The sequence below is a fragment of the Micropterus salmoides genome, unplaced genomic scaffold (genome assembly GCF_014851395.1).
Source record: "Micropterus salmoides isolate LMB-PRFRI ecotype aquatic unplaced genomic scaffold, ASM1485139v1 Ms_hic_scaffold_19, whole genome shotgun sequence".
NCBI classification, from domain to species: domain Eukaryota; kingdom Metazoa; phylum Chordata; class Actinopteri; order Centrarchiformes; family Centrarchidae; genus Micropterus; species Micropterus salmoides.
Window position 1 is genome coordinate 29,547,521 of NW_024041039.1, and position 24,770 is coordinate 29,572,290.

General features: G+C 41.7%; 2 protein-coding genes across 4 annotated transcripts in view; one reads left to right on the forward strand and one right to left on the reverse strand.

The window, feature by feature from the left end:
* Positions 1-521: 521 nt before the first annotated feature.
* LOC119909935 (cyclin-K-like) lies at positions 522-12,170 on the reverse strand. 2 transcript variants are annotated; one of them, XM_038728215.1, is made up of 10 exons: positions 11,589-12,170; positions 11,099-11,180; positions 9,648-9,779; positions 8,566-8,671; positions 6,140-6,197; positions 5,642-5,811; positions 5,368-5,540; positions 5,243-5,273; positions 5,018-5,089; positions 522-1,860 (listed from the first exon to the last, which is right to left on the reverse strand). In XM_038728215.1, exons 2-10 carry the CDS (start codon positions 11,129-11,131, stop codon positions 1,415-1,417), a joined length of 1,221 nt encoding a protein of 406 aa, XP_038584143.1. In that variant the 5' UTR covers positions 11,132-11,180; positions 11,589-12,170; the 3' UTR covers positions 522-1,414. The 2 variants fall into 2 exon arrangements, with proteins under 2 accessions (XP_038584143.1, XP_038584144.1); XM_038728216.1 differs by lacking the exons at positions 11,099-11,180; positions 11,589-12,170 and adding an exon at positions 8,849-8,928 and having other exon boundaries at positions 9,648-9,773.
* Positions 12,171-12,377: 207 nt separating this feature from the next.
* Positions 12,378-24,770, forward strand: part of setd3 (SET domain containing 3, actin histidine methyltransferase) — a 29,048-nt gene continuing 16,655 nt past the window's right edge. Inside the window, exons 1-6 of one of the 2 annotated variants that reach the window (XM_038728212.1) lie at positions 12,378-12,483; positions 16,230-16,353; positions 17,715-17,807; positions 18,003-18,151; positions 18,384-18,456; positions 18,974-19,230. In XM_038728212.1, the coding sequence (XP_038584140.1) occupies positions 16,251-16,353; positions 17,715-17,807; positions 18,003-18,151; positions 18,384-18,456; positions 18,974-19,230 (675 nt within the window). In that variant the 5' untranslated portion in view covers positions 12,378-12,483; positions 16,230-16,250. Of the gene's footprint in view, positions 12,484-12,543; positions 12,875-16,229; positions 16,354-17,714; positions 17,808-18,002; positions 18,152-18,383; positions 18,457-18,973; positions 19,231-24,770 lie in introns of those variants that run through there. The other variant, XM_038728213.1, reaches the window with a different exon arrangement.

Below are 24,770 nucleotides of genomic sequence, written 5' to 3' on the forward strand. Positions count from 1 at the left end.
ATAGTATGCAAACAAGCAGATAAGTCAAATTATATAATTATAAGTAATAAATCCAAGCCTGAACATCACCAATTCCAGGATTGCTATGTTTTGTATAGCAAGAAATTATACCAATAACCACATGTCTATAATTATTGATGTTAAATAAATCTAAATAAAAAATCAAGATGAATCAAGATATCAAATCGAGATAAATAATAATAAATAAATAAATACAATCCAGTTTAGAATCAGTTCAAAAGAACACATTTGTAACGTCACAGTTGATGCCACAAAAGAACCCTTTTTAGTCGTGGGGATACGTCACACAAAATGTGCTGTTAATCTCTGAGCAAATAAACCTACCTGCTGTATGTCAAATAGATCAACACTCAAACGATATATACATAGGTACAGATTCATTAGAGATCTTTAGACCATTGTAATTATTATTATAGTAATTATACAACGTATTATTAGAGAATGTAATACTACATTAATAGACAAATTATTAAAAGAATGTAATTAGCTACACACACTTCTTATCTTAATGCTTTATTTTATTCTTACAGTAAAAAAAACAAACATCCAAAGCATTTTTGGAAGGGTGTGCTTATGTATTCACAACATTAAATGTTTATATACAAACCGACTTTGGTTGATGCCAACCTACTGTAAGCTCCTGAAAGAGGTTTCTTTATAAATAAAAACAAATTCAAAACAATGCCATTATAAAGTAGTTCAATAAAAGTAGACAAATGGGACATTTCTGTGTGAATTGAACTAGCCCAGTTGTTGATGGTTCTTCAATGCAAAGCGCTATCCAGAGAAAAAAAACACAATGAGCTGAACAACATCAAACTGGTGATAAAAGCTGCCTTTTACAGTGCTCTCTTTAATAGGCTACAAGATAACAGTTTGAAACTCATCCTCAGATATGGGCTATTAAACACCAAAAATGTCATACTCAGAACAATATCCAACCTGAAAAATGAGAGGATTACTGCTCCCACATAGCAAAATAACAACATAGTGTTCATCATCAATATTTAAACAGGACATGAGGCAATCACAGATTATCTGAGCAGGAGTTAAAACAGATATGAATGCTGTTTACTTTAAAATATCACATAATGTGTTGTGCAAAAAAAGAAGAGGAAGACATTCATGTTACAATCCTCCGTGTGTCTCCTGCCAAGTCAAGTAAAACCAACATGAAGTCTTAGTGTCAAGATACAGTTTTAGAATATTGGCATGAATCTGCTCCATATCCTCCATATCATGTAATGAAGACTTTTTGAAGAACTGAGAATACTGAAAAGGTGAAAATGTTCAGACCATCAAAGTTGCCTACTGTGTTGATTTCTTATCAATCAGAATGATTTTAAAACATTCCATCAGAACTTATCGGAACCCGTTGCCGTCTTCGTGGTACTCATCTCATCCATGTACCCCGACTCAGCCCGCTGACTGGGTGCATCCCAGGTGGCAGTGGAGGGGGTAGCTGATTGTGTCCAGCAGTTGCTGGTGGTGGGTACCCACTACTCAAACTAGGAGGCATCCCCATGACTGAAGGGGGCGGAGGTGCCAGCAGGTAACTATAGGCTGAGAGTGGGGGAGTGTGGTAGGGCGTGGTGCCTGGGGGGTAGTGGTGGTAGCCCAGCTGTGGGGCACAGGCCTGAGGTACAGTAGTGTAACAGGAGCCCTCTGTCTTCATCATGGACTGGAGCTTCTGGTAGCCTTCGCTGGAAACCAGGGAGCTAGAGGTGGGGAGGTCCTTGGGCAGAGGAGGTGGTGGAGGTGGGCAGTGGGGTAAAGGTGGGGGAGGGGGTTTAGATGGAAGATCTAGGGCTGGTGGGAAGGAGGAAGGGGGTTTGTGGTCTATGGGAGAAAAGAAAGATCCAGTGAATGTTGATCCAAGAAAACCTTTGTACAAACTGTGGAAGAATTAGTCCAGTGGCAACCTGTGAAGAAGTGAACCGTGCCCAAGAGGCTTCAGGCAGTGCTGGAAAATAACGGTGGCCACACAAAATATTGACACTTGGGGCCCAATTTAGGGGTGTACTCACTTTTGTTGCCAGCGGTTTAGACATTAATGGCTGTGTGATGTGTTATTTTGAGGGGACAGCAAATTTACACTGTTCTATATGCTGCACACTCACTACTTTACATTGTAGCAAAGTGTTATTTCTTCAGTGTTGTCACATGAAAAGATAGAATCAAATATTTACTAAAATGTGAGGGATCACTTCTGTGAGATACTGTATGTTGGAAACGGCTTGACTGCTAGACTACAACGTAAATTCTGCTGTTCTCTCTCACCAGATAAGAGCTCATGAACATCAAGGAAACAACACTTGCAGATTTATTTCAATGCTGTGAAATCAAACGCGGTGAAGTAATTTCCACCGCGGCAATAAGTTATGACTCAACAGTGTGGTACGCGGTATTATCTAATCTTTCATCAATGAAGTAATTTGGCGCCATATAGCAGAGTAAGAGTGTCTGTCACCTCACTGCACAGCGAGCCGCTAACGGCAGCTTTATGGTCTGAACAAGCTAGCTGCTGGGTGCTAGTCAACAACATTGCCAAGCAAACTCCTTTTTGTAGTTTGACCGTGTCGTTTTCACACGTAGCGATCATTACCTTCAGGGCACATACACTCACCTAAAGGATTATTAGGAACACCATACTAATACTGTGCTTGACCCCCTTTCGCCTTCAGAACTGCCTTAATTCTACGTGGCATTGATTCAACAAGGTGCTGAAAGCATTCTTTAGAAATGTTGGCCCACATTGATGGATAGCATCTTGAAGTTGATGGAGATTTGTGGGATGCACATCCAGGGCACGAAGCTCCCGTTCCACCACATCCCAAAGATGCTCTATTGGGTTGAGATCTGGTGACTGTGGGGGCCATTTTAGTACAGTGAACTCATTGTCATGTTCAAGAAACCAATTTGAAATGATTGGAGCTTTGTGACATGGTGCAATATCCTGCTGGAAGTAGCCATCAGAGGATGGGTACATGGTGGCCATAAAGGGATGGACATGGCCAGAAACAATGCTCAGGTAGGCCGTGGCATTTAAACCATGCCCAATTGGCACTAAGGGGCCTAAAGTGTGCCAAGAAAACATCCCCCACACCATTACACCACCACCACCAGCCTGCACAGTGGTAACAAGGCATGATGGATCCATGTTCTCATTCTGTTTACGCCAAATTCTGACTCTACCATCTGAATGTCTCAACAGAAATCGAGACTCATTAGACCAGGCAACATTTTTCCAGTCTTCAACTGTCCAATTTTGGTGAGCTCTTGCAAATTGTAGCCTCTTTTTCCTATTTGTAGTGGAGATGAGTGGTACCCGGTGGGGTCTTCTGCTGTTGTAGCCCATCCGCCTCAAGGTTGTGCGTGCTGTGGCTTCACAAATGCTTTGCCGCATACCTCGGTTGTAACGAGTGGTTATTTCAGTCAAAGTTGCTCTTCTATCAGCTTGAATCGGTCGGCCCATATTCCTCTGACCTCTAGCATCAACGAGGCATTTTCGCCCACAGGACTGCCGCATACTGGATGTTTTTCCCTTTTCACACCGTTCTTTGTAAACCCTAGAAATGGTTGTGCGTGAAAATCCCAGTAACTGAGCAGATTGTGAAATACTCAGACCGGCCCGTCTGGCACCAACAACCATGCCACGCTCAAAATTGCTTAAATCACCTTTCTTTCCCATTCTGACATTCAGTTTGGAGTTCAGGAGATTGTCTTGACCAGGACCACACCCCTAAATGCATTGAAGCAACTGCCATGTGATTGGTTGATTAGATAATTGCATTAATGAGAAATTGAACAGGTGTTCCTAATAATCCTTTAGGTGAGGGTATATCAAGTCAATTTACATGCGGCAGCAACACGCGCGCGCCACGGTGTGGAGCCGATTGGCTGTCCACAACTAACCACTGTGCTGTGGTAACATTATAACAAAATTTTAACAGAAAGCAACATGAAAAACAGCTGCAGGCTTCTGACACACTCTGCTCATTAGTTAGTGTGTTAGTTAGTTACCAAGAATATTTCTCTATAGCATGTGCTCACTGCGCAACAAACTGGATGAACTTCAGCTACTGGAGGGGACGTTTATTTCTCTCCTGTTTTATGTTTCACGGAGACGGGGCTGTGTGGACTGATACCTGACTCTGCGCCGCGGCTGGCAGGCTTCCACATCTTCGGAGATCAAAGCGGTTGACCAGTGAAGAGGGGGCTCAGACAGTTCGCCAACTACAAACCTAATTGCCTTCAAGAACACTGTGATCGCCCTCTACTGGTTTATGGGAGATGTCCAGAAACAGCAGGAAGAAAATCAGGGATGCAGCTTTGTCAATTACACCCCAAAGCTATGAAACACATGACCCGTAGATATCAGGGAAGCCAGCTGGCTAAACATGAAAGCTAAAGCTTTTCTCTTCACTTTAGCCTTTAACTACCTATGACTCTACTGATAAGGGCACTACAGTTTTTGCATCACTCTTTTCAATGTATTATAATTCAGTGGGTTTTATTGTTCTGTTCACCTTATGTTAGACAGTTTTTACCTTATTTTTAAATATTATCATCAAGCAGGTGTTATTCTCCATTTTACTTTACATTATAGCATGCTATCCCTGTTATTAATGCTCATTCTGTGTCTTTTTTATGTGAAGCACATGGAGTGCCATGTCTTGTAGGAAAGGGGCTATCTACAGTAAATCAAGTTTAATATTATTAGTGTTATTATCTAACTAGCTGAATTAAGGGTTTATTTCCACCAAACCAGTTGGCGATTGTTGGAATAGTAGAAAGACTAACCAGGTGAGTGAGTTGTTTATGATGAACACAATTCGTTTGATCAAAGAGAGAAACCTGAAATCAAAAGTTGCATGGTTGTATTTTTCCGTTTTATAAGGAAAATGTGTAATAACATTTCCTTTTTTGAGATTCTGAGTGTATTAGACTATAAAAGCTACAATCTGATGGAATTTTTTGGAGTTAAGACACTGACCTGGGTTTATGGAGACTGGAGGAGGAGGTGGGGGTGGAGGAGGAGGCGGAGGAGGTTCTAGATTTGTGAGCTCTGAAAAAGAAAAAAAATCCAATCAAAGACAAAGAAGCCACTGATAAAGAAAACCAATGTAAAGATGACAGTAAACGGATTAATGAACTGAAACTCCGTTGCGAGTCCATCAGTTCGTTTACAATCTGCTAGCTATGCAGGAGTTTTACTTACTAGTGACCTTGCTGTCATCTTTGGGAGAGGGCTAAAAAAAAAAAACACATGTAGTATCAGAGTCAGACAATTTAATTTATAAAATGAGATCCAACACACACTTATAGGAGGTTGAGTCCACTCACCTGGGCTGGTCTGGGTGGTCTAGGGCTGGTCTGAGGGGAGGCCTTCTTGGCTGGCGGTGTGGCTGAGGGTGACAGTATAGAAGGTAGCGGGGGGTTTTCCCCAGTCCCTATCCCTGCATCAGGTATCTGCTGCTTAGCCTGAGAATACAAGTCCAGGATCTGGTGGCAGATATCTGTGTGAGAACAGGAGAAATGAAGCCATCAAGAGAAAAGGTAGATTAGAGAAGCATGTAAACCAAACATACTCTGAACAGTGTGGCGGTACTCCCATTACCTTCCAGCACTTCCACAGGCACATCATGGACAAACTGCTCCCACCAGCGCCGGGACGACTGCTTGGAGGTCCATTCCTGGATGTCGAACTTGCAGAGACGTCCAGCCAGATACATGACAGCCACGGCAATGATCTGCGGCTCCCACTGCAGGGCCACCATGGTGCAAAGGCTTGGGAGGAACACAGTGGATAGTATTATTGTTATTAAGATTTCCTTAGCTCACATCTGTCAATCTGCTAAACACCTGGCAAATATAGAAATTCCACAGAGCTGTAGCAGAAGCCAACCAGAGTTCACACTTTAGGTGAGGTTACTGTGCCACACAGATCTGTTATTCATTATTTTAGTTTTCACTGTGACAGGAATTAAAATCTGTGGGTAACAAAATGACATACTTTATAAACATTAAAATACGGTAGATAGTAAATAAACCGAATATTGGCATAAAATGTTGTTACTGTGGTCAACCTCAAAATCCCTATTTCAGGCAAAAATACCTGTCATTCACAAAAGTCCAGGCCATCTGGACTAGCTTCTGCACCTTGTTCTTGTCACCTGAAAAAAAAGCAGTAGTTTCTCTATCAGCTCCACATTCTTTATTTTTCGTGAGGTTCGTAGCAATGTAGCTAGCCACAGTACAAATGTATTCAGTTATCCTAACGTTACACTTGTGAGCGGTCTGTGATATTTCCTGTGTCTCACTTGGCCCCGACTCTCTCTGCAACACATTTGTGAACACAGAACTGTCTTCAATGCAAACTCTGATGACCTGCCGTTGGACTAAGAAAGTCTTTTTACTACGCGGGTTTTAGAATTTACTATGTTTTAGTAGCTGTCCATACAACTTGCAAGCTCGTCCCCCTCAGTTATTTCTACTCCTACTCCTGTGACCTCTGTCCTCTTCCTCTTAAAATGCTGTAGGATGCTCGTCTCTGTGTGACAATTTTGGCTACTTTTAAACTGTTTATGGACACGTAACAGGTTTTTAAGGCCAAGGATGGTCACAGACAGGGGCAAACACTCCTGCATTCTTGAGAATGAAAGAGCCTTTAAAATACTATTACTAGAAACCCCTCTTTAACTCTCCTAAAGTAAAGAAAATAACTCAGCCCTTGAATACAATAAATAAATAAGCCATATCATCATCAATCTTACCATAAACTGGTGCTTTGGACTCTGCGGGCTTTGACTCTGTTTTTCTGTTTCCCTAATGCTGCCTATCACATGTTCACCATATCAGAGCTAGTACTTGCCGCTGGCCAGTGGCGGGTAGAATACTCAAAATCTTTACTCAAGAAAAAGTACTACTATAATTACTATATATTTAAATATACATTTCATCTATTGTGCAACAGGTTATTTCTAGGGAATGCAATTTGCTTTGCTTGTTGATTATTCTGTAAGTCCTTTTTAAATCTCCATGAATGTATTGATAAGATTACTTTAAAATATCCCGTTTGCTGCCTAGCCACTATTTTTGCTTGTCTCTTTTATTATGGACTTTATTATGTGGCCAACCAAACCACTTGCTTTGCAGTATTCCTAAACCATCTATATAATCTTAACAACACAAAGAATTATTGTGGCAGTAACGTTGTTGAAGCAGCGTCAGCCTACATACAGAGGAAGCTGTGCATCACGCGTAAAGACCAACAGGATTGTTCTATCCACCCATATTTTCTCTCTCTGTGCATCTCAAAAATGATTGTTTGGTGAATAAATAACAGCTGGTAGCTGCTGAATGAAAGCCAAAATTTGTTTCACCTGCAGCATTCTGTTTATGGACTCACCCTCGGACATTGCTATAAAACAAATAATAACCAATGTGAAAAAGAAAGCGATGCTCTTTTCACTACTGTTGCTATATAAGAATCCATCCAGTGATCATCAGACTTAGATGTTACAGTGTGAAGTCTACATTTGCTCTGCAGGGACAAAATACGCTTGGAAAGTGAAAGTATTTCACCTGCTTGTTAAAGAGCGATGCAGGCTGCTTTCCAACAGGCCACCAGTGCCATGGTGTGCGCTCACTGGATTTCAGTTGTATTAGTAGAACAATAAAGCCTTAAACTGAAATGGTGTTTGCCTGATTTTCTAAAAGTTTGCATCTGCCCAGCTCTGTGACTGTGGTAAGCACCCGACACCAGGGCTGATCTGAGTAACTGTGCACAGTCTGGATGACAGCTCATTTCGGTTAATGAGGCAAAATGCTGATTACAGACTGGTTAAGTTATGAAGGTATGAATGTAGATTACTGGCCCAAAGAAAATACAGAGTAAAGAGTAAAAGTAGGCTACAGTTTTAAAAAGGAACCTGAAAAGGTGCCAATGACTTATTTTATTTTATTTATTTAGCAAATTTGTGTTAGGCTGCTTATAACAAGTTACTACCCACCCCTGCTGCTGGCGTCCCCAGTAGACCTACTGTCTTCAAGTAGGCTATAACAGCAGCAAAAAAGAAAGGTCTGTGGCCTAATAATGAGGGGCGTGGCTGCACCAGCCTCAAGCGAATTCTTTTTTTTCCCTCCCTTAACTTTTACGCACCACCACCTTTGCCTTCTGTCGCATGTTTTCTAGATTGATTTTTGTCCACGTTTCAGTCGTTTATTTAGCCTATGTCTGATGCTGAGTGAGTGATTGATTGACTAGTCACTCATAGTAAACCGTCTCGGCTATGAGGCGACTCCGAAAGGGCCTGAGAAAAGTGGGGGGGACTAAACGTAGATTTAGAAATATGAGGGGAACAAGTGGTGGGGACAAGTCCCCTGCGTCCCCAGTGTAAATGACCCCTATGCACAAACTAATTAATGTGGGCGCATTACATTCAAGGTCTCAAGTATATTTATTTACTCACTATTTTTCCTCAATCTATTTGTCATTGCCGAAGTTACGCCCCAGAAACAGACAAAGAGAAACAGAGGTACCTTTGAGTTGCTTGGCATAGCGCAGCAGGAACTGGTAGGGATGCTCCACCTGCAGGTCAAACTTGATGGTCTGCAGCAGGATGCGCTCCAACACCATCACCTCCTCCTGTTAGGAAAAGGATTCTTCAATGATGACAGACTTTATGAGAAGATCCAAGCCAGAATTCCATAGATGGATACAGTGTGCCGGTTGAAGAAGCTTGAAGGAGAGGCTGTCTGTTGTTAAGATGATCATTGCTTTTGTGTTGAAATGAGCACTTCCTACCGCATGTATAAGGCTTACCCCTGGATTCCACCGGGCACGGCTCTATAACATCACGTCTGTGACCCGGTTTTGTTCTGTCCTCTGCGTGGCTTCATCCCCTACAAGGAGCATTTTAGAAGCAGAATGTTTTGCCTGCCTGATTTTGATGATTTGGTTATTCTTCCTGATTTTTGTGCTTCTACCACACATAAGTAGGCTACGTGGCTAAATGGTTTCTTTTTTTGTCTTTTTAAATTGTGTTTATTGTTGATATACGATCAAAAGTTTGCACAGGGTGTTTTATTTTGAAAACAGACTCTCTATGCCCCTTTCTGTGTCTGACTTCCTGCCCGCCGGTTCGATCTGCTCTGTGCAGTCTTGCCAAGGCTAAATAACCAAGACCAAGAGAAAGCAAAGCCCAGGAGAGAAGAGACTTCCCCATTTAACTTGTTAATGTGCTCCGAACAGGCCGGTTTTGTGCATCTCTTGCACTCTTCAAATTTCCATATTTGTCAGCGCACCCTAGAATGTTGAGAACAAGATTTTTTATTTTTTGCATCATCACCATCTTCCCTTTTATGTTCCTGTGTGTGTGAAGGACCTATCACTGCTACATTTGAGGGTAGCCATGGTATTTTCATTTCTTATCATTCAAGCAAATACATTCATTGAGTTGTTTTGTTGGGTCATTTTTACATACAACGTGGCTTGAAGACAGTTAAATTACCAAATTGCTCCAACATGAGTTTTTCCAGCGCCATGGACAGTGATATTGAGACACTCCTGACAGCTGTACATAACTAGTCATGTTCTGGAGGAAGGATTTCGTGCTACAGACCTTGGGATCATCGCCAAACTGTGCAAACTGGATGTCGTTGAGCAGGCTGCGAGCTGTCTTGATGATGTCTTTGCACTTCTTTGGAGTTTCCTCCACTTTGCCAGCTAGGAAAAGGCAGCATCCTCCTGTCACCTACAGGTACATGCACCAGGTTAGGAGCAAAAGGGAGATTTAATAATATGACACAGATTAGAGGAGTCAGCTGAGGTATCTATCCTAGTAAGGGTTGTGTCTAGTGCTTCCAAAACACAGTACAGCAGTTCATTATTGCTGTTCTTTCCTAATCCAGTATTTCTCAGAAGCATTAAAAGCTTAAATCTGAATGTATCTTTACTGTGCAAAAGGGTTTAAGATGCGCTGATGGCTTTGTGAAACGCCTTAGTGTTGCCATACATCACAGTGGACCGGTTGGGTGTTATCATGCACCAGCTAAATGATAGTACACACAGATCTGAAAAGCCTGACGTTATAGCAGAAAATTGTGTCCTCGTACATTTAATCTTTTATGTATGATCTTTTAATATTATTATTATTACTACTGTTATTATTACTATTATTGTTATGGCTTATAGATATATAAATGGATTGTGTTTTTATCCTTAACCTTTTCTCTCCTATACTCCTGATGTTAGTCTGTCCACATTTACTAGGGTTTAGGTCAGAGCTGTGAGATTGTTTTGGTGTTCTCCCCCTCTTGTTGTTCCTCTCCTCTCCTTGAATGTGCAGTCAAGGCTGAGAGAGGATCTCATCTCAAACACAGAAACCTACACTGTGTAAATGATGATGCATCCCTTTGCTCGGGGCCAGACATTAGTGACTGTCTTAGGAGACAGAACCTCTGGCCCAGCTGATTTATGTTGTAGTACTTCTCCGTTTATTCTCTTTTGTTAATAAATTCTTCAAAGACAAAAGGTTTGTTGTAACTCAATTATTTGCTCAATCCCTCACCAGGAATATCATTTCTGCGACACTTGACATGTATAACTATGTCTCTAATCAGCCACCTGTTTACTGGTTACCACTTGTTATTTATTCATCATTTTCTATTTCAGAACTGTTCATACTGTATATACTGTATACTAAATCCACCTACCTCTTAAGTACATAACACCTGCACATAATACTTATTTATTCCAGCATCCTCTGCACTGTGATCCATTGCACATGTATGCGTATGTGTATATCTCATCCACCTGACATGTACATAATGATAATAATAATAATGGTGATAATTATTTACTCCTGCATCATTTGCACTCCGCTCACTGACCTATTTGTCAGTATGTCTATATTGTTTATGTCTCTATACTGTAGCCTGTGTCTGATTTTATTATTGTGTTATTGTATAAGTAAGCGCATCGTGACCAATGTATAATCCTGAGTCAAATTCCTTACATGTGTATACATACCTGGCGGGTAAAGCTGATTCTGATAAAGAACTCCATACTTACATATCTAGGAAACTGCTTGAAGGAGTGGAACATGTAGAAGCGGTGGAAGTAAACAATTCCAGTAGCCAGGGTGTCATAGTGCCTGTAGCCGCAGAGGTTAAGAAGACTGGGAACACTGTAGACAGTGGTTATTTATCAATCAGTGTGAGCTATAAACAGCATATTATTACTGTCTGCAGCTCTTGCTAGACTTTAAATTATATTAGTCTTTCTTTGCCTGTGGTTAGAATTACTGGTGACAGTAGCTGCAGTATAACATTACATTACATTCACATACATTTCTCCTGTATATATATTGAAGACTATGTAGCCTATAGCCTGAAGCTGAGTCACATGAACCATAGAAGGAAATGTATGTTTTATGTGTGAGCTTGTTTACCAGGTGACGGTCACGACTTTAAGTAAGCAACCAGCATCGCTCATGTAAGGGGTGTAACTTAGCTAGTAGGCTCCCTGTATGTTAGCCATTAGGTTTCCCACATAAGGATACAGCCCAAGCCGTGTGCCCACGTCAAAGATGAACCGAGCCCCCTCTCTGCGGTACCGGGCCTCAGTGGCAGGGTCCAGACCCTCTGACTGGGATGGAGTGTGGGCCAAGTCCTTTTTGTCCCAGTACCAGCATGGTTTGATGTGGTCCTGCGTCGCCGGGTCCTTCCTGTCCCAGAGCAAGAGGGGTTTGATGAGGTCCAGGGTGGACAGTCCTTTTAGTCCCGCTAGCAGCAGGACTGGAGGCTAGAGTTGAATGTTCTTGTTGTATTGTGTCGAAGACAGCTGCATTTAACCAGCTGGCACCTGTTCCAGTCAGGCGGCGAACGAGAGATGCTGCTAAATTAGCTAACGTTACTATTACATCTAACGATAACGTTACTGTACAGCAATGGAAGTGACAAAAACAGTTACTCAAAACCGCGACACAGTGCGTTTGGCCTAAGTACTGCTGCTTTTACTCCGTAATTAGCATATGTCAAATATCTACGAGTGGATTTCCATTCATGTATAAAAAGTTAAAAATGCTAAGTCCGCTGTAGCGGCACTCGTGCACTCCAGTTGCACACACTGCATCCAAACAAAGACCACAGAACTACAGCAGGGCCACATTCAGGATGGACATGTCTTTCAACCAATCACTGTGGCGCAAACCTTACCATTTATGGTCTTTTTAAAGGTAAGCGTCCAATTGCAAGGCGCGGTGGGACGGGAAAATGTTAAATTTACATAAATCAGCAGTTTCGCTCAGCGAGCGTGCTGCCCAACAACCAATCAGAGTGTCAGAATCCAGGGTTGTTTTCGAGGGCGTATTTCAGGACTGCCCCAATCACACGCGCTTCTCTGTCAAGGTTGGTTTCAGTGCAGGGACACAGGAACTGCTGCTGTCACTTAAAAAGGTATGACTGAACCGCAGAAAAAGCCTTATGGTTTTGTTCAGGAAAGTTCTGACTTGGCGTTGCTCGTTATATATATGAATGCGCGCATGTGCTGTAGAGGCAGTTGTATTTTAGCAGACAAGGATAACGAGCCTGCCAATCCAGCAGATTAGCCTCTTCTAAAACTCAGCCTGATCCTCTATCACTTGACAGCTTAGCAGCTAACAGCTAGCCTGGTAACGTTTACTCAGTGCAGCCAGTGTAGATGAATGAGCAGGGTGCGTTACCCCAGCCCCGCTCCAATTACAGCTCTGCTCTGATGGGCGTGATTCCTCAGTGCTAGTAAGCTAAAGTTAGCTGCTGGCCTAGTGGGGAAGGCTACAAATAACCCGAGGGGCTAACGGTTGTTAAGGTTAGTAGTGGCGTGTCAGCTTGTACTTGGTTGGAGGATAAAACCTTGCTAATACCCCACTTGTGTTATGTTTACCATTAAAAAAAACGACACCCCCTTTGCTACACTAAAAAGATGTAGAAAGTGTTCATTGTTCAAACGGATTCATTTGAGTGTTCAGGTCGCTGAGATGTAACGTTAGCTACATGAAAGACGTGTTCGTGACAAACCACGCTGCTACGGTAACTGTGTCAGGAGCCTAGGGGCAGCTGAAGCCAGCGAGCTCTATTTTAGTGGGTTTAGTTTGTTTCTTGTGGGTATTTCTGCTTGATGTCAATCAGAGATGCATTTGGAAGAAACAGTTTGGACTTTGAATATAGCTCACTGATTTCAAAGGTTTCAGAAAAGCTGGTTCTCACTTGGAGTCACTGATAACCTTCTAAAGTGCAGCTAAACCGTACTACCAGAGTTTTAATTAGTTTTCAAGCTATTATTCAGTGGAGAACATACTGTTAGAATAAAAACATTAAAGCTGCAATACTCAGTATTTCCATGTTAAGAATGGATCAAATGACTGCGTGTAATCTTAAAGGGGTCACTAGTGGTAATGAACCATGAAGATTTATAACCCACATCTGCAATTTTCCTTATCTCTGTGAAGCCTTTTAGCCTCTTTTAGCTCTTTGTTTTGTTTTTCTGTCACATACACTCTGCTCTCATCCATCTCATTTCCAACAATGGAAAGCTGTTTTCAGTTGAAAGATTTTGATAAACCCCCAGCCAACAGCTGAGAGACAAAGTTAGCAACGAGCTCATGAACATAGTGGAGCATTGAGCAGCTAAAGAGCTGGGTGTTTCTAACTTCAGGAGTTGGTGGAGACCAAAAACAGAGCTAAAAAGAGGGTGAAAATGAATTTTGGGCTTTGTTTCATCAGGTGGCCAGAAACACAATTCTAAGACTTTATGCAAACTGCAGCTAAATCAGATTTGTTTCTCAACACAGATCGTCCATACTGTCTGCTGTGTTATTTACAAGTGATCAGATGGGATATGTGTGTCCAGACATGACCAGCCTGTCTGCATGGGTTGCTGTTGTAACGTCAGTAACTATGTATTATGCTGGTGAGGCGGCCTTCCAACATGGAAGCATGAAAAATGGAAGTCCATCATATTAGTTATGCTAAGGCCTGTTGGAAATTTAATTGGTCCATGTAAACCGCACTTTGAGACTTGGTCTATTTAAAGGTATCCTTTTTTAAGCCATAGGCCTAACACTGCAAATTTACTCTTCAGAATGAAATATCAGGCTGGCACTTTGAGAAGACGTTTCACTGTGACACTGATGGTTCTTTGGCCTGACAACATGTTGAGGAGCCAGACAGACACAGGATGCATGTGTTGCTAAAAGCAAAATAAACATTCAGCCATAGTATTTGCTAGGTGAACTATTTATGAAAAGATAAGAAAGATTTTATTGTATGAAACTGTAAATTGTTAGGAACTTTAGAGGATCAGTCAGTGCTCAGTTTTCAGAGAACCAAGATCCATCTTGTTGTAGTCTATGTCTCAGATAGTACTGTGACAAAGCATTTTTTTTTTTTCATACAGGAGTACTTCACTCAAATTTGATAAAACATTCACTTACATCTGGTGCAATCTATACAATTAGTTTGGGATTCATGTGTTGGACTGCCTGCCGACCGGTGTTCTGTTGTTGTTCTGTTTGTCTGCTCTGTACACACCACATCATTTTCCTGTCTGTCCATCTTGGGAGAGGGCGTGTTTGTGTGTGTGTGTGTGTGTGTGTGTGTGTGAATGATCATCTACGATAACATAACTCTCCTCCAGGCTGTCACTGCTCTAACTTGCTAGTCACCATTATAAGCTTCAGCCTATGGCATTTTTACAGCACTAACAAATTACATATTACTTATATTTGTACTAAACCAGGAATGTTAAGCATTGCTTTACCTGGTCTGTACTTTGGTTTAAACCACTGCCTCTCCCAACAGAACACAATTGAATTTCTGTCTTCAAGTAGGCTAATAAATAAAAAGGATTTGTGAAAGGAAAATGATGAGATTTTCAGTTATCAGCTCAATGTCTGTAAGAAGAAAACAGCTGGGGAAATATGTATTTGAAACGCTAATGTTATGTTTTGATGACATGTGAATATTAAATATATATATATATATATATATATATATATATATATATATATATATATAGATGAGAAATCAACTATCCTATTGAATTAATGTGTATCAAACATAGTTTTGTCTTAACAATTTGATTTCTTTCTTGTTTTCAGACTGAATGGTAAGGACAGTAGCCAACTACTACGAGCTATGGTTACATTATGTTAGCCTAAACAAAGAAGCTTTTAGCGTTTAGCCACTGCTAACGTCATATGGAACATGGTTTGCTCGGCCACATAGCAATGCCAGCTGTCTCAAACATAAAGAATAGTAACGTGTATTTAAGGATATAAAGGTAGCGTTTTGGATGTGTTGTTAATGTAACGTGAATTTAAACTCACTCAGTCTGGATGTTTGTCTGAGGTGCTTGCTAAGCTGAAAGTGTTTAATCCTTTAGTCTGAATAGTTTGATGGCACCGTATAGAGACTGTGTTTTGCAAAAGTATTATTACTCCCTTTCTGTTCAACGTCTTGAGGCGGATCTTTTGCTGCAGCTGCAGGGCCGTCATGTTTTCTGAATTTTGGTATTGAGTTGGTACCAAAGTATCTGTTCTCGTGAATCCCTACTCATGAGGTCAAGTATCGGCTGATGCCAATGAAAGAAAAATGCCAGATATTGGCCCCAGTAATTTGTCTATCACTGTTTGTTTACTTTTCTATTCTGCTCAAACAATATGTTTATTTCCCTCCGGCTTTTATCAACATTTTCCACTGCACAGCTGCTCCACTGTCTGTGTCAAACATTATTGGTCAGGTTGATGTCTCACAGACACAGTGCTGCCTGGTATAGGATATGTATTGGGGTTTTCTACTCAAAGTATTCAAGATTATTCTGGAAACCAACTTATTGGGAGAAACCTCGAGACAGAAAAGGTCTCTGACCTCTTTGTAGAAAACCTGAGAGCAGTGAAAAAGGTGAAGTGCGGTTCCCGGCAGTTAGTCAGGCAGGTTTTCTGTCTGCTTTGTCTTTGAGTGGAGTTTACTTTTCTGTGTGGCCATAGAAGAGGAACCACTTCTTCAACCGCTTTGTCCGTTTTAAACATGCTGTAACGTTAATGAAACACATGATCAAGTCTCTTTCTCTATATGATTGGTTGAGTTTCAGAGAGCTTCACACAGTATGCATGATTTACAGTATAGTGTGGAATGCTAACAGTGATAATGGTGTGTCTTCTCAGCCCAGACGTCCATCCAGCACCATGGGAAAGAAGAGTCGAGTGAAGACTCAGAAGTCGGGCTCAGGAGCCAGCGCTGTGGTTTCCCCCAAGGAGATGATGAACCTCATCTCTGAACTGCTGCAGAGTACGTTTACCTTCACAGTCCTCCTGACCTGGGGCGGTCTCTTTCACCCCCACACTCACTCCACATTCCAGTGGTAACAGTTGTCCGGACAGTAACTCACATGAATGTATGCATACGCAGTATTTGTTTTAAAGGCATGTTGGGACGTAGACGACTGGGAGAATGTATGGAATGTTGAGATGAGTAAAGTCCAGTTCCTCACTTCTTCTTCTGAGAGAATAGATGTGTTTTACAAAGCTAACTGAACAACGATATGTGAGCTTCATTTTTACTGCACACACAAGTGGGAAGCCAGTGAAAGGTGAAGAAGTCAGATTGCATTGGACTTGCAAAATGACCCTACTTCCCACTTGATTTATTACCTCAGTGACCATACGAGTGTCTGTCTGCCCTCAGTGCTACATGTGGTTCATGTGCAGAAGTAAAGGAGTTCCACTTACAGTAAAACACACTTTAATAGCACCATAATACCACCAATGTCCACCATGTCAAATTATAGTGAACGATACACGGGAGTAGTTGTAGCCAGTGGTAAGACTCCCCCTCATTCACTTTACTGAGGTCACTGCTGTGATGCAAGTGGGGTACCCACGCAGAGGACTGGGCCAAAGAACAAAACAGCTGAACATGAGTCAACTTGTGCCGCTCTGCAGTGCAGTGTCGGCCAATCAGATACATTTAAGTTCACAGTTCGGGTAGATTTCTTCGTTTCATGATTTGTAGAGGGTAATTCTGCTGCTCGTCTGGGGGTCATTGCTGTGATGGAGAATACATTGATTGTAAAATCCTTCCCAAACGTTTTCAAACGTCATGAACTCAGCCACCACCAAACCTCTGTGCATTTATAGCCTATTTTGTCCAAACTGTTATGTTCAAAACCTAACATGGCTAAAAACAAATAATAATAGGATAAACTCTTTATTGGGATACTGAGTGCCCAATGTTATTCACTGATGACCTCTATGGTGCGCAGTCCATGCAATGAAGAAGCCAACACAATGAACACAATGAAAGTGTTTTAGTATGGTGCTTCTGCAGGAGGGCAGATGGAGATCCTGGTTGCTCAAAGCACACCGTCTCTCAAACTAAAAGAAAGTACCCCTGGTGTTGTCCACGCGTTGTGCATCAGCTGCAAAAGACAAGTCGGCTGACATTTCATCACTCTGACTACGCTTTCACCACAGGTGCAACATCCGTCAAAGGTTCTGCATGCTCTACTCACTGATTTAGTAACGAGTAGCTCTGTATGGTGTCGTGGTTTGGTTATGCTTTCCTGTATTTTTAGGTGAACATGCAGTGGTTAAGGTGATTTTGGCCGTATTTTGAGTTGAGGTGTTTATAGTCAACGTGCATTTCCCCAGAATGCAGCAGTGCAGCACCCTCTGCTGGTAAAGAGTGGGAGGAGTACATCCAGATCAGAGGCTTGGTGGAGAAGATCCGCAAGAAACAGAAAGGTGAGTGTGTGTGTACACACACAATATTTTTACCTTTTTCAGTTTTTTTATTTATCCCACAGTACTGAAGAAATGTTAAGTGAGCAATATTGGCAATATTAGATTTCATATCATTTAAATTTAGGGGTTAGTTTGGATAAAATAACTGACACACAGATTATTATTGGGTTTTTTTGTGTGTGTGTGTGTGTTCAGGTATGTCGATATTATTCGAGGGAAGCAGAGAGGACCACTTCCCAGATTTGATGTCCTGGGCTCAGGAAAACGGGGCGTCCTGCGACAGCTTCACAGTGGCCAACTTTGGAACGGAGGGCTACGGCCTGCGGGCCACCAGAGAGATCAAGGTGAGCTCAGACCCAGTGGTGCTACTTTTAGTTCTGACTTGCAAAAAATGTCAAAGTTTCTCCAGTGCTTAAATCACAGCATGAACTCCCAGTGCAATATAGAATCAGCCTCAAAATGAAAGTTTGCCCGTCAGTACCAATCCTGCTACCTGTCACAGCAGATTGGCAGAGACTGTTTGCTAGCTGGTGTTGAATACTTACACTGTGTGTGTGTGTGTGTGTGTTTGTGTAGGCAGAGGAACTTTTCCTGTGGATTCCCAGGAAGATGCTAATGACGGTGGAGTCAGCCCAGAACTCTGTATTGGGTAAGGACTTGATTTAATGAGTATGTAACATCATGTGGGCCACATGAGGAAATGGTGTCATTCCAAGGAGCAAAGTGATTCATTTCCAGCAGAGCAAAACTAGCATCTCTAGGTGAAATGATGATTAACTTTTAGGTATTCTTTTTGTCTGCATTCCTTGTTAAACAACACTGCTTTTGGACAGGATGTCAGGGTTTTTCTCTGCTTCAATGTTTTGTTCAGGACATGTAATCTTAATCATAATACCACAAACCTCCTTCACACTTTTTCACACATTCCCAACAATGTGACCAATCGTCAGGTCCGATCATAAACAGTTCATCGGCTCAACTCTCCCATCTCTAGTGAACATTGTGGCCATCGCCGCCTTCGAGGACGCACCCTCCTACGTCACACTCAAACATAGCCGGATGAATGTTTTGCGTTTTTTTTTTTTTAAAGAACATTTCTTCACTTTCATTGTGATCAAATTGCAGCGTGTCCGACAGCAGCTGACTGTGTAACCTCCTCGTCTCAGGTCCTCTGTACAGTCAGGACCGGATCCTACAGGCCATGGGCAACGTGACGCTGGCCTTCCACCTGCTGTGTGAGCGGGCCGACCCTGCTTCACCCTGGCTGCCGTACATCCGCAGTCTTCCTCAGGAGTACGACACGCCGCTGTTCTACCAGCAGGACGCGGTGCAGCTGCTGCTGGGCACGCAGGCGGTGCAGGACGTCCTGAGCCAGTATAAAAACACTGCACGCCAGTACGCTTACTTCTACAAATTGGTACAGGTAGGCAGATACAATGAACACACAGACGCATACATGCTTACTGCATGTGTACACACATTACATATAATGTCAGCTCAGTATGTGTATGCTCATATAGGTGTTTTTCGCTTGTTAGTCTTATTTCTGGACTGTGTAGACGTCATCCGTCTCCCTCTCCTAATCAGCCAGAAGAAGTGTATAGACCTGTGTGGAAGAACGTTTAAGATGCTTTACTGGTGTCCCTTTTACCCAGGTAGGGTTTGAAATGCAGGACTTGTAATGGAGATTGTTTCAACTGTGGTATCTTTTATAAAAAATAAATAAGTAAGTGTTAGATTGAAGCTACGGGTGTCAGTGTTTCCCCTATATGCCGCCGCTACTAAAATTTCCCATATAATAATTAAACTATGCGCTACAAATGTTTTCACTCGCACACTCATCGTTCTATACAAAACATCTACGTGACAGATGCTGTTATAAGAGCAGCGTAACTCTGATTCGGGAGGCGCGCAGCGAGTGTTTGATTGTCCGAGCGGCAGAAAGTGACAGTGAACGCGAGCGGAGGAAAATATTCTGGCAGGAAATGTACGGTGTTGGTTTCAGTGTGGCTTCTCAAGACTAAAAAGTCTCCCCTCCCCTTCAGACTGAGCTGAGCGGGAAAGCTTCTACAGCAGGCTGCGTCTTTTGGCTGCTATGTAACTTAACATTAGCTCAATAGAAAGTAACTGGTAGCTGTATTTTATTACTGCCTACTTGTCCAATGTTGAGAACATCATGTACAATCTGAGAGTAAACTGGTGTAGCCTGCATCACAACTTTCCCCAAATCTAAAGGTTGTAGTTCCTCACCAGTAGACTGATCTTTTGCTGTTGGTTATTTATTATCTGCTCTAGCTTTTCCAACTATTTGTTCAGACATATGGTGAAAATAATGGCCCAATGTGATGTGAAATTACATATTTGTCATTGGAAAACGTAAAATGTTATGGATAGAAGGACTAATGCAGCTGGCTTTAACGTTAGGTTAGTTACCGATGTTCTCCTTACACAGGAATAAATTAGAATAAAATGTTATCCGTAGAGCCCGACCGATTTATCGTTGTGCAGATACGAGAGGGGACATGTAAATAAACAGCTTTGGCTACAAGTAACAGTGCTGGTAAAAGGATAAACTAGATGTGAATATGCTACATAGTAGAAAGTAGTAATTATGCAGATTCTATGTAAGGTCATTTATATTTCATGACAAATAAATATATATATTTTTTTTTTTTGGTAAAAAACGAATTTTTTTTTTTTTTGGTAGTATAGTGTTGTTGTTTATTTTTATAGTTTCTATTTTGCTGACCCCTCAATACATGCACTATTTAATGTTCATTAGTAATAGTACTCCATAATTTATAACAAATCAGATATTTGTAAAATGTTTTCTGTAGTTTTTGACTCTTATTTATCAAAAGATTTTATTGTACTTTTGTTCAAAGTACTATTTATAACAATAAAGTGTATTTTTATACTGCATTATGTCATGGTATTTTGGTGAGGTCTCAATGTAACAAAGTTTTGCGTACTGCAAAATAAATCGATTTAACCGCTTCATACTAGATACTAATATGAAACGCAGTATGCGGTACGAACTGTATACTCCAGTTGCTGGTAGTATGTAGTTGGCTGTTCCAAAAAACAGCCTGTGACTGTGAGTCTGCATGAAAAATACCAGGACTCTGAAACCCTGGTTTCATTCCACCTGTGCTTTTCTGAGTGTGACGTCAGAAAGTCCTTCTTGACAAAGACTCCTCCCTCCTGTCTGGCTAACGGACATGCAGCTGTTTGAGCACTTTGCTGTCAGTCTCCCATATTTCTGTGGTGAGCAGCAGTGATGAAGACCAGTTCAGTCGTGGGCCTGGAATGCTCCTCCTTGTCCAGGAGGGGGCGCCATTGGGCCAGAATATAGAGTTGAAAGACCCAAGATTTAGTTTGTGGAGACTGACACCTTTTTAAATCAGAAGTGGAAGTGCAGGCAGAGTTGATCTAACAGAGGGTCACTGATGTTTGACACAAACTTTTCTAATCATAAGTCGACGTATCACAGAGTGATTTACATATCAAGATCAGCAGTACCCTTTTTCAATTTAGTGGAAAGATTAAATTTATGAACTGTTAAAATGATCACACAAAGACAGTCCAGTGTAATGTGCCAACAAATGGAATAAGATATAGAGACTGTGATTATTGTAGGCTATATGATGAAATATTGGTTAACGGGCCCACACAACAGATAGTGGGATAGTAATCTCAAAATATGCTAATGTCTCATTATTAATCTGAAGCATGGTGAAATGACAGCTCAGCTTTGATCACAACTCACCACAGTCCTCCTCTCTGAAGTCAGACCCTTCTTCGTGTATCAAAGAATCAGTGAAAGGAATACTTTTCAAAGAATTAGTTCTTTTTGTCAGCAGCTAGGTGTTTGTTTTAATTAGACGATGTACAGGCAGGGGGATGGATGTTTTGCGTGTAAAGATAACAGGGATGGTATCCGAATTTGGCTCAATGATTTCTGTCAGACACAAATTTAATGGAATATTTCAGATGTTTTTTGTTTTTTTATTAGTTTTGCAATATTTACCGTTAGTTATATGTATATAACTCCTTTAAAAACAAGGGGTAACTAAAGATAAGAGCTTTGGTTACTCCTCTTTGAAAATGACTTTACAATGTCATTTCAGTGGACTCCACTAGGTGGGAGTGTTGTAATCTAAATGACTTAATGTCAGTGAAATAGAAGAAGAATCCCAGTGCTGGAGGAGCTTTAATCACTGGCCCTGGTCTTGTTTAATGTTGTTAATGCTGCTGTGGAGACTGTGTGACACAGAGTCTGGATGCTGTGGTCTTGAAGGGTTTTGCCCTCCCATAATGCAAACGCCTGTTTGGTTGTGTGTCATGTACAGTTGACACCCTGCTTCAAGGATTAATGATGTTTCCTAAGTAAAGCTATTGACAGACAGAGATTCTCACATATTCGTGTGTGTCATTATCTGTTGATACACACGATTTAAATGTTGTAGCTGAATGTCAACCGGCTGCAGGTACACAATCTGCATTGTTGACTGTGACGTCGGCACTGTAACTAGAGGGATAGAAGGCCCAGCTGCTTAGCATGAATGTAACGTGGGAGTCGCACTAAAAGTCAGCAAGAACAGGTTGTAAAAATAAAGTAAATATGACAAAAAATTCATATCCCGATATAGAAAACTTTTTGTTAAGTTGTCCGTGGGCAATTCATTTAACGTTACCTGAATGATGCACACACATCATGGCTGCCACTGCTGGATACTGTTGTGTGGCTCGTGCATTATCTTTAATGTTTGTGGAAGAACGGACTGCGGTGAAGTTAGATTGAAGTTTGAATTCGACATCTTTTGAATGAAATATCCAACTTCAAACTAACTTCACCGCGGTGCAAAGCGCCGTTCCCTCACCAAAATATCGCGGTAAAACGATAGAAAAACATCCATCGTTTACAATTATGTTCTATCGTCAAACGATAGATATCGTCATATCGCACAGCCCTATAAGTAAGTAATGTAAATGTTTGTCTGTAACGCACACACACACATACACACGCGCGCATTGCATTTGGCTTGAGAAGGAGACGGAGCAAGGAGGGTTCATGGAGGTGTGTGTGTGTCCTGTCCCCTCGTCTTTGATACATCTCCTTTCTTAACACACACACACACTCCCTCCTTGTGTAGCTCTCGCTCTGTCCCCACCTCCTCCCTCCTCTTCAGATGACCGGGCTGGAAAATTAGCTTGTCACATTGGCTTTGAATTGAATTGACCTGAATGTACCTTCCTCAAAAAAAAAAAAAAACCCTCTCTGTCTCTCTCTCCTTTTCCGACCCCCACCCCTGCCTCCCCCACCCCTGTGCCTGTCCGCTGTGTTGGATGTATGATCGGCCGCACAGACTGATATATGCTGATGTATACAGACAGGCACAATCTCCACTGGCATTCCCCCAAACACAGAGATGTGCCTCAAGCATGTAAACCCTTCCCAACCTGCAGTGTGTTCTGGAATGGGTAGTAAGGAGAGCTGTTTATGACCATTTAAGTAAAACAGTTGTAATCATCAGTATTTCAGATGTTTGGTTCCTGGCTCAGTGTTGTTGTTCAATTCTTTCCAAGAGACGAGAAGTTTCCGTGTTCAGCGCAGAGCTGATCAGGACGTGGTTAGCTTAGCTTAGCAAATAGGATCATAGGATCTTACTGTGTCATGCTACTGATAGCTGTCCACTCTTGGATCAGTACAGACACCTGATATGTGTCCTGTTGCAGCTGGACCTCATGTCCCAGCATTTTCGGGTATAGTGTAATGATACGACACATTGGTGCAGTCGAACCCATTTAGTGGCACATTGTGTTAGTAGCTGTTCTCAAGACAGAAACAGACCTCAAACTAAATGGGAATAGGAACGTAAAGGTGCTGGGGAGTTTTCCTGGACACCCACACTCAGCCAATTAGCAGTCTTCACTGATGGAAATTACCCATGAGCTTTTGCACTGTGTGGTTTCTTGTCCATTCATTGATTCAGACTTTACCTGTACCCTCACTCGCCCACACGCTCTCTCTCCCCCCACAGTGGCACATGATGGATGACCCTTGTCTGAGGATGCTAATGCATCAAGAGCTCAGCGTGCAGTGCTCTGTGTGTGTGTGTGTAGAGTCTGTAGACATAGTCCATTCAGCTGATTTTACAGCTATGTGTCAGACACAGGCCCCTCAGTGAAACTGAAACTGAATATGTCTGGTTGTCAGGTTTCTTCCTCTCTCTGCTACCTGCTGAAGTTTTCTGTGCATCCATGTAAAACAAATATTCACCACTCGCGCATCACCTGCCAGTAACATTTATAAACAATATACTGATCTGTATTTTTATGTGTGTAAGATAGCCTGACTTGGGTCAAAGTGTTGGTCTATCTGTTCAGCTATGACTCAGATTGTGAGTACCTCAGTATCCTCCTTGTGCTCTGTGTCACAGCCGATGCTTCTGCAAATGCTGACCGTGGTAATGATCAGTGGAACAAACTACAGTAACCAACTTCCTGTTGTTTTTACAACACCAGCATCACACCTGTCTGTCATCTTTCCCTCTGATTACATTTATAAGCAGTCTATAATAACAGGTCTCTCAAAGACTGTGTTAAGTGTTTATTAAAACCAGTAATTAAATGTTTGAATACTGCTTAGAAATGCTAAATAGGGGTACTTTGAAACATCCAAGCTGAAATGAATCTGTTAACTCGGATTCTGGGTCAGTTTAGAATGAAATTGAATTCCCACTTACAAGGACAGTGTTATTAATATAGTTAGCTCGCACCTCTAATTAGATTCTTCTAGATCTATCTAAAGGCTTGTGCAGACTACACGACTTTCAGCGTCAGCAATCGCCGTGCTGTTCACACTACACAACATGCTGTCTTGTTACAGGAGTCTTGAAGTCTTTGTGGCGTTTACACTATATGACTGATCGGTGCCAGGGGGTCACACTCTACACGAGC